This window comes from Mandrillus leucophaeus, unplaced genomic scaffold (genome assembly GCF_000951045.1).
Source record: "Mandrillus leucophaeus isolate KB7577 unplaced genomic scaffold, Mleu.le_1.0 Scaffold329, whole genome shotgun sequence".
Classification (NCBI taxonomy): Eukaryota; Metazoa; Chordata; class Mammalia; order Primates; family Cercopithecidae; genus Mandrillus; species Mandrillus leucophaeus.
Window position 1 is genome coordinate 4,297,752 of NW_012103465.1, and position 10,113 is coordinate 4,307,864.

Sequence of the window (10,113 nt, forward strand, 5' to 3'; positions counted from 1 at the left end):
AATTAATTTAACTGCCCTGGCATGATTTCTATTAAAAATGAAAACTAGATCACACAGGAGAAATAAAAGAAACAATGTTTCTATCTTTCATTGTAAATTTTCATGTAATCCAGGAAAACAAGATTTCAAAAAAGCTTTAGGAAAAAGCAGGAATAAATTTTAATGCTGACAATAATAGATAGAACTTTTGGATCAACACCTACCGATTTTTTTCTACTGTTTTCCAGATCTTTGAGTTCATTCTCGATTTTTGTGATTAATTCCCTGAGTTCATCAAGATTAGTGCAAATAAGCTAAAATAAAACACAAAAACACAGCTTGATAACACATAATATAAAACACCCAAAATGTGGTAACAGAAGTTGTTTTAACACACACTGAATTCACAATTATTTTTCTCTGTAATAGTAAAAAGCAAGGAAAGTTCTGCAGTTTATATTTTAAAATATATTTATTTACTTGCTATGATATATGAACTTCAGGCTTAGTATAAAAGAAGCTGAAATTTCAACATTGGTGGTTTTATCCCACATCCCCACCTTTCAGTTTGCTTTATAATTCGGGTACTTTCTTAACATTATTAACTTTCAGCCCAGAATGACAAAGATCTGGAAACTCACCCTAGATTTCACAGGTTGTCAAATCACCTTTAAGAAATGCTTCATCAGGCAGTCTCCCAGTAGGTGAATAAACACACTCCTGGAGAACTGTTATACCTTTTCCTTGGTTTGCTAACTATACAATTTAACAAACCTTAGTTACTGCTGTTGGGGTTGCTAAAAGGACTGCAACTATATGTAATACATTCAAAGACAAACAAAATAAAGTACACATTCCTAATATCAGTTTAGTATTCTTTAATAAAACCATCTCCACAGATAGCATCTATTTCCTTTCATAATTGTGTGGCTCATTTTATTTCACCTGGTAACACTGGCAAATGGCCAAAACAATTATTAGTCATTAACAACTAAACTAGCTTGGTTTAATTACTTAAGTTTTAGTGAACTGTCAGCAACAATAGCAAAAATATTAGTAACGACATCTTAGTTTTTGTAAAATTATACTGAATTTCTCCAATTCGTTCAATACATTTTTTCCTAAAACAATTTAAGCTATTTTAAAAAAAATTGTGAAAAAGAACTAGATTTCTGAAACAAAACTGCAACCAAATAGACAGGAAAAATCTCAGATTAATGGAAAGTCTTGTTGTAATGTTTATACCATGTGATAATTTAAAAAACATACTGTACTTATAAATTACTAATTCGCCATTAGCTTTTATCAGCCCCATGTTTGTTACATTCATTAATTTCCATGGAAGGGAATTGTTTTCCTAAAAGGCACTTTCTTTTGTTAGAAGAGCTAACAAAAACAACAAAAGCAAAAGTGGGTTACAACAAAATAATTCCTCATGGCTACTGAGTGATAAAAATAAGACAGAGCCCCTTAAATTTCTTTTACTAGGTTAAACCATATGAAATTGCTGATACGCTTTTCATCTACAAAAATGGCAAGACAGTTCAACCTAAGAGACTAAGAAAAAATTATCACAGATAATTTGTATTAACAATTACCTATTAGGAATATCTATATAATTTCAAACTCATAGAATTGACTAAGCAGGGAAAATATGTACTTAAATAATCCAGATTAAACAATTTGAGAGTAGAAACAATACAGTGATGTAGTGGAACAGTGATATTTATTAGAAACTACACATTCCAATTTGCCAAATTTACTTATGACAGAAGTGTTGATGGTCAAGCAGTGGACTGGCCAACCAGGTAAGTGGGTCTAGAACTAGACAGCATCTTCATCTTCTATTGTAACTATGAAGACTTGAAACAATGTTGTCCCTACAGTGGATTTTTATTAAGTATTCAGTGAGGACTAAACTTTTCATAGTAAAATCTGCTATTATGATGACTGTGTCAAATTTGCCCCAGAGCTTGTAGATGGATGGCTATTTCTCTTTTCACTGAACTTGGTGTACTTGTTAATATCAAATCATAGATTTCTTATTTGCACATATGGCAAACCTCAGAGGAATTTTTATTTGCATCTCAGTTGTCTCACTACACAAAGAATAAGGGTACATTTTGCATGCAGTTGGTAGAAATTTACAGGAACAATGAAGACATATACCCCTACAACTAAATGAAGACATATACCCCTACAACTAAACATGCCCTAAAACATTTTGAGATCTTTCAATTATCAATTAGTTATGAAGTCAACAGATATTTATGTTCCATTTAAATCAAGAGATAACACAGTTCTGAAGCCAAACCATGAATGAAATCATATAGCTTAAGAGCTACCTGAAATAACACTTTCAAGTGGCTTACCTAGTTAGTAAACTACTAAATTAGTACTTCTCAAGCTTTAATGTGCATAAGAATTGCATGGGGATCTTAATAAAACGGTTTTTTGTTTAGTATGTCTGAGGTGAGACCTTGGATTCTGCATTTCTAACAAGTTTCCAGGTATTGTCTACAGATAACATTTTTGAGTAGTAAGGTACTAAATGACTATGAATTACAAATCAACATGGCTACTGAAACATTCTGGTATCATGGAGCTAATGAGTATGAAAATACAAAAAGATTAATTTCCAAATAGGGAACGGCATATTGAATTAAATGTACAATGATAACACAATCGTTTCTTAAAATATTTTTAGCTATAATATTTATTCTGAGGTTATATTAAAATGACCTTAATAGCTACATAACAATTTATACTTAATATATTAATACTAATATATATTCTCTCTATATATATTTAATATATATACCCAATATACAGAGTCAAATTAACCTTTTATAAAACTGAATAGGAACACAATTAATGTGATTTATGCCAACTCAATGTCATAAACAACTCTACTGCCTCTCTTCTACCTTCGAAATAAGGCATATATGTGGCCATTACATTCAACTCAACTTCATATGATGCTTTTAAAAACAGAATCAACCCAATAAACAAAGTTCAACTTTTTTTTTTAACAAAGCAAAACACCTTATTAAAACCTCCTTCTCATTATCTTGCATTTGAAAAACATATCTGAGGCACAGGGCCCACAGGGGTGAACAAGAAACTCCAAAGCAGCTCAGATTACAGTCAGGTCACATTGCTAACACTCCTGAGAGGAGGTTTTCAGTCAAGCCGCAGAGGTTACAAGAAGAGTTTTATCTCCCAGGAAGAACCTCTCCAAGGCTGTCACACTCCCTCAAGTTAACCTTTCATTTAATACAATCCATGGCAAAGCTACAAAATCACAGATCTCAGAGCTGAAAGGGACTAAAAACATGTAATTTGTCCAAGCCTTAGCCTAGGCTAAAGAGACCTATCTCTAATTCATATAAAAGCTAATTAAACTAACAGAGGTAAAGTGACCTAAAATGACACACTGATACAGGAAACCACAGAACCCAGGACTTCTCCTACTATATTATATTCTTTTTAAAAGGGTCTTTATAAACAAAACAAAACAAAATAAAGAAATCTAACAACTGAACTTGTATTGTAGTTTTAGGATTTAGTTTATATCTAAGCTTTCACTTTTATTAAATGGTAATATTAAAAGGTCCTCTCTTCAACTCAAGAAGCAGCAATGTATGTATATGGTGGGAGTGGGGAGGCCCTGCAGAGATCAAAAAAACATAACTACATCTCAGAACAACTGCATAATAAATCATTCCTTACTTTATTGATACTCCAAACTAGAAATTATTTGGATAAAAACGCAATAGGTTTGAAAGATATTTACTTGCTCCAAAAAAGGACATAAGGTAACATTAAAAAAATATAAACAACACGGTAGATTGTATTAAAAAGCAAAGCAAAAGGAAAACAATGTAGAAAAGTAAAAATGAAAAAATCCAGACAAAAGGGATCACATTCACTCCCATTCTAATAAAAAGATCCTGTAATTTATTATAAAAATTATAAGTGAAATACTAAATGCATGGTATAAATTCAAAATTTATATTGTATTTAAACTAAAATTATAATAGCATCTGCTAAAACTATGCAGATGGAAAAATTCCTTTTTATTTCTTATCATCACCATACCAGCAATAAGGACTACTTAAAAACCTGCAAATAAGGATATCACTTGTGATGTGAAAGTCAAATAAGTCTGATAAACAACCATGTGATTAAACACAGGTGTTTCTCTCAATGAACTATATATATTTTTAAGGGAGAACTATATTAATTTTAAGGGAGAATTAAGAACTCCTGCTGTTAAAAGTGAAACAAAAAGCCGAGGTTAAAAATATTCATTTTAAGAGGGAGCAATTCAAAATAATGATATAATCAAAAGGTCTTAAATACAGTGAAGCAGTTAAAAAGCTGATTAAACTAACAGAGGTAAAATGACCTAAGATGACACATTGATAGAGGAAACCACAGAGAATTGCTTGAACCAGGGAGTCGGAGATTGCAGTAAGCCAGGATCATGCCACTGCACTCCAGCCTGGTGGCAGAGCGATCCTCCGTCTCAAAACAAACGACGACAACAAAAAAAACTAATTTTAATTTTGGTTTCAATTTGTTTTGCTGAAGTGCTTTATCTCTTATCCCTTAGTTTCTCCATTGGTTAGATGGAGAAGTACAGTTTTTTCAGAGGTATGTTAAGGATCAGTGAGTTTTTGCTTATGTTTGAAAACAATGTTAATATAAGTCTTAGCAGCTGGATTCTGGAGTTCTGCAAAGCAGCCATTAAAATCAATCATGCACATGAAATGGGAGCAAGTGCACACTGCATGAAAGATGTTTTTTTGGTTATCAATGAAAAGCAGATTTAGGGTAACTAAGGCTGTTAAATTATTTTTAAAACTTATGTTATTGAGACCCAACACATTAGTTTTTAAAAATACTTCCTGTAACTGTCATAATTATGCACAAAAGATAAATCATATAACATTAGATATCTCTCTTAAATGTTAAATGAAAAGACTTCTAGAAAAAGTAACTATTAGGAAAACTGATATTCACTTTTCAGTCTAATAGTCTTTCTTTTATTACAAAACAGGTAAGGAAAAGAGAGTTTTACCAAGTTAACAAAGTCATAAGTAAATGTTAAAGTTGATATAAACACTTAAATCACCAATATCAATAATTATTACTAAAAAAATCCAATAATTTCCCCTACATGCCAAATATATAATGCATCATAACAATAAAGAAGGTATAAACATAAGTTTTCACTCTCGTCAAACATCATGATGCAAATACTATTACTTGGTTTTCCACTTTTCAAATTCTTATAGGCTTAATCATGTGCCACTTTCATTAAGACCAAATCCAAGATTTATTTCAAGGTTTTAAGTAAATGGAAAGAGTGCTAAGGGTCAATAATAGATGTTTTTATGCCATTTTAAATTGATTTTCCTATGCATAATTCAGTGTTTTTCATCAGAAGCAACTGACCTGCTTATTTGAAAACATAATAAAAATGGCTAAAACAGTAAGCTATATCATTCAATCCTCACAACTACTCTACAAGGAAGGTACTATTACTACCCCACTGTACAAATGAGAAACTGGAATCATAGAGAGGTTAAATAGCTTACCCCACAGAGTTAATTAGTGGCAGAGCTGGCATTCAAACCCAAGTAGGTAGTCTGGTTGCAGAACCCTTGTATTTAACCACTATGCAGATAACTGGTACCCACTGAATCAAGGTTTTGGGAGAATGAAACCAACAATCTTCATTTTAAATGAAGGTATCACATTATTTTTATTTGAGAACCACTGACATAACTCTTAGGAAAAAGTGGCACACATTTGGTTAGCCCCTTTACAATATACAGTCGTCCCTCAGTATCCGTGGGGGACTGGTTCCACGACTCACCTCTGAACCCTGTGGATACCAAAGTCCAAGGATGCTTAAGACCTTGATATAAAGTGGTATAGTATCTGCATATAACACATCCTCCCATATACTTTAGGTCATCTCTACATTACTTACAATACCTAATACAATGTAGCTGTGATATAAATTGTTGTTGTACCATATTGTTTAGGGAATAATGACAAAAAAAGTCAGTACATGTTCAGTACACACACACTTAAAAAAACATTTTCAATCCAAGGTTAAATGCACAGATGCAGAACCCACAACCCACAGATACAGAGGGCTGACTGTATACACACACACACAAATCCAATCCATTATTTGAATGCTCACAGTGGATACCCTAAATAGGAGCGGGATGAATATTTTCTAAACCTGGGTGCAGACACTAGGTGTGTACATAAACATGGATTCTTTCTGAAGCAAATAGGGGGGCAAGTTCAACTTCTAGCTTTAAAAAAAGTCAAAAACACAGGCAAACTAAAAAGAAGCTGAGGTCAAAATACATTTTTAAAAACTCATTAGGACTTAAAGAAAAAAAAACTTCACAATTTAACCCTTTCATTTATCTCTATCTAAGCATGCTTTCTGCCAATTTAAAGAAGACCGGTCCTTTGGCAAATCGGTCAGGTTTTACCAAACGGATCTATTATCTATCCAAAAACAGGTTCATTGTTCTCAGAAGTAAGATATTTCAGAATGAACAATATGAAAATCTTCTGGCTAAATATTTCTATATTTTTATGTTTAATACTAGAAATGTGACATTTAAAATACCTTGGACAAAACAAATAATTTGCAGAATCTGAGGTGCTAAATACCGTATCACTAGAACTTTTGGGCAGGGAATAAATTCACTTTATTACATAATAGTTTTCCTACATATGGAAGACTTTCACATAAAGTAACACACTACATAAAATTATTTTGAGAGACAAAACTAAGTTTTGCATTTAACAGCAAAGTTTACTAGTGACTAGCACTATCTATCTTATTGATGTGTGTATTTGAAGCAAATGATCTATTTCCCTAGTTGCCAAGTTTCTTTATGAGTAATGCCGTGGCATTCATATTGTAAACTAGGCACAAGAACCACTGTTTTCATGAGACTATTACTCCTCTCTATCCTCTCTCTCTCTCTTTTTTTCCCTCTCTCTGTCTTCTCTCCCTCTAGGACACCCTGAGAATCAGGAAGAGACTTATTTATTTATTTATTTATTTAGAGACAGAGTTTCCCTCTTGTTGCCCAGGATGGAGTGCAATGGCGTGATCTCGGCTCACTGTAACTTCTGCCTCCCAGATTCAAGCGATTCTCCTGTCTCAGCCTCTGGGTAGCTGGGATTACAGGCATATGCCACCACACCCAGCTAATCTGTTTTGTATTTTTAGCAGAGACGAGGTTTCAGGCTGGTCTCGAACTCCTGACCTCGGGTGATCCACCTGTCTCAGCTTCCCTAAGTGGCGTGACCCACTGCGCCTGGCCAAGACTATTTTAAACAGCTCAATCTAGCAAAATATTTTGACCATGACCCATGGTCAGCAACACATTTTACAATGCATGTCCTTGTGTACACAAACGTAACTGAAACCAAAGTTTCATGAAACGATATATGTGAGTGTACATATCCACACTGCTATATGTAGCACACTTACTATATGTAACTGTGTTGATTTCTAGTTTAATTTTGTTAGCTTAAAAAAGAAACACTGGTCATGCAATCTACTAAAATGATTTCATGCCTCACTAATGAATACTATTGCAATTTAAAAAAACACTGTCTATGCAGCCTGTGCTACTTAATACATGGAAAAGTCTATTCACTAAGATGGGTATAGAGGAAATATTAACAATGGGTCAGATTTGCTCTAACATCTATATTCCCAGGGCTGATGCTTTGAGGATTGAGAAAAAAATAAGTGGGAGAAATAGTAAACATAGGTGTGACATCAGAGGAAGCATGATGACATAATACTAAAGCATTAAAAAATACGTTACAAGAAGTGGTATAAAGGCCTCTAAGTAAACAGTGAAATTGTTATTTTTTTATTGACTACTCTGGAACCAAGGTTATATAATATAATAAAGGATTTTGTAGAAATGTTTGTAATTCATCCTAAAAATACCATTAAAAACATTCTATTCTAAAGTACTAAGAGACAAACGTATCTATTTTCTTTAACTGTTGATTTAAAAATGTTAAATTTTTACCAGTTAGTAACTTCCATAAAAACACTCTCCAAAATAGAATTTTTACTGAAAATGAAGGTGTCCACATTTTTAGATATATCTATTAAACTCACATTATATATTATCAATATTTTCATGATTGTTGTCCCTTTATTTTCATCTCTACTTGACTTGAGACTCACAAATTCATTTTAACATCACTTTTATCTTTTGGTCATTAGGTATGAGTTTATAAAACTTTTGAAAATTGACTGGACACATGAATACAAAGACGTTTTTAAAGAAAGTGTTTATTGAAGAAAATACATCTTTTATAAAATAGAAAATAAAAGCATTAATTAGGATGAGATTCTCTGCTCAGTATTAGCTACCAATAAAAAACTCTTCACTTAATCATATGGCAGTAAATATAGTTACTTTTTCTTTTCACTTAAATGTTTAAAGACCATTTCAATTAACCTTTACTTAACATTCTCTCTGAAGATCATATACAGCTAACAGTTGAAAGATTTGTTTTCCAAGTTAATAAATACACCATTTATTTCTACAGTGCCTAAATAAATGAAAATGAATTACCTAGGCAATATTACCATCTTCCAATTATGATTTGTTCTAGGAAGAGTTTCATTCACACATTGCTTTTATGTATATAATATATATATACACACACACATACATATACTATATAGTGTGTGTATATATATATTTTCTATTAAACTGCTTCTAGGAAACATAGCAGAGATTAAGATATAAAAGAGGGTTTTTACTATTAAACAAAAACAGAGGTAAAAATTATGAAATACTAGCAGATTAAATCTTGGCTACATCTGCACTTGCAGGGGGAAAAGTCATTGTCAGAAATATTTCATTACAAGTATGTGTGCTACAGTTTCTTGGAATTCAGCCAAACTCTCCAGGAATGATATGAACACTGAAACAAAAAATTTAAAAATTTTGAGACAAAGTTGAAACATTTACCTGAAACTCTGGTACAGTAGGTGACTTTGTGACAGTTTTCCTCTTCTTTGTGATTGCTTTTTTAGAGATGGATTTTTTTCCTTTCAAGATTAAAAGAGAAAAGCTTCATAATGCTGTTTATAACACTTCATTAACAAAAAACAAATTACGCAGAGCCTTGAAAGTTAAATTTTAACTAACAGACGGCTGCTAGTGAGTCAAATAAAAATGATGAATCAAAACAAGCCCCAGTAAAAGCAAACATTAAACTATTAACTACCTGTTAACAGACATATTAACAAATGCTGTTTTATTTTTATATGAACCAAACTATTACATCTCCTAAGTGTTATACAGTAGAATTTATTTCAAGATTAGGCAAAAAAGTCATATTACTACTGCTTAATTAAAATCTACATTTGCAACTTAAAATGAGACTACATAGGGAGAAAAACTTTACCTTTAACATTGACTTCGCAGTCAGGAACTGGCATAAGAACTACAGCTGAAGACTATGGTCTCTAGCCAACCCAATGTCAAAAATCCCCTTAGTAGCTTAGGTAACTAAGCTTTTCTACTCCTTTAGCTCTGCACTCTCCTAACAGGCTGCCCTTGGTGGTATCAATACCCAAAGTTTTAAAAGAAGATAAATATCTACCTTTAAAGTGCCCCTAGTTGTTTGTGGAACCAGAAACCACTGGGAAAAATAAACCTCTTATACTTAAAGCCAATTCACAGTATACACTGAAATATATCTACTTTCTGTATTTAACTTGACAAAAAAATATACATACATGCATAAAACTTCTATTTTTAGGCCAGGCGCAATGGTTCACACCTATAATCCCAGCACTTCGGGGGGCCAAGGCAGGCAGATCACCTGAGGTCAGTTCGAGACCAGCCTGGTCAACATGGCAAAAATCCGTCTCTACTAAAAATACAAAAATTAGCCAGGTGTGGTGGCGCGCGCCTGTAATCCCAGCTACTTGGGAGCCTGAGACAGGAGAATCGTGTGAACCTGGGAGGTGGAGGCTGCAGTGAGCCGAGATCACACCATTGCACTGCAGCCTGGGCAACAAGAGTGAAACTCTGTCTCAAA

The 10,113-nt window shown here is 33.0% G+C and overlaps 1 protein-coding gene across 1 annotated transcript in view; it reads right to left on the reverse strand.

Moving 5' to 3' along the window:
* The window catches only part of KIAA2026 (KIAA2026 ortholog), a 92,393-nt gene that overhangs the window by 26,592 nt on the left and 55,688 nt on the right, over positions 1-10,113 (reverse strand). The window contains exons 4-5 of the mRNA XM_011988402.1: positions 9,036-9,115; positions 204-293 (exon numbers count right to left, since the gene is read on the reverse strand). Coding sequence (XP_011843792.1) covers positions 204-293; positions 9,036-9,115 — 170 coding nt within the window. The remainder of the gene's footprint in view (positions 1-203; positions 294-9,035; positions 9,116-10,113) is intronic.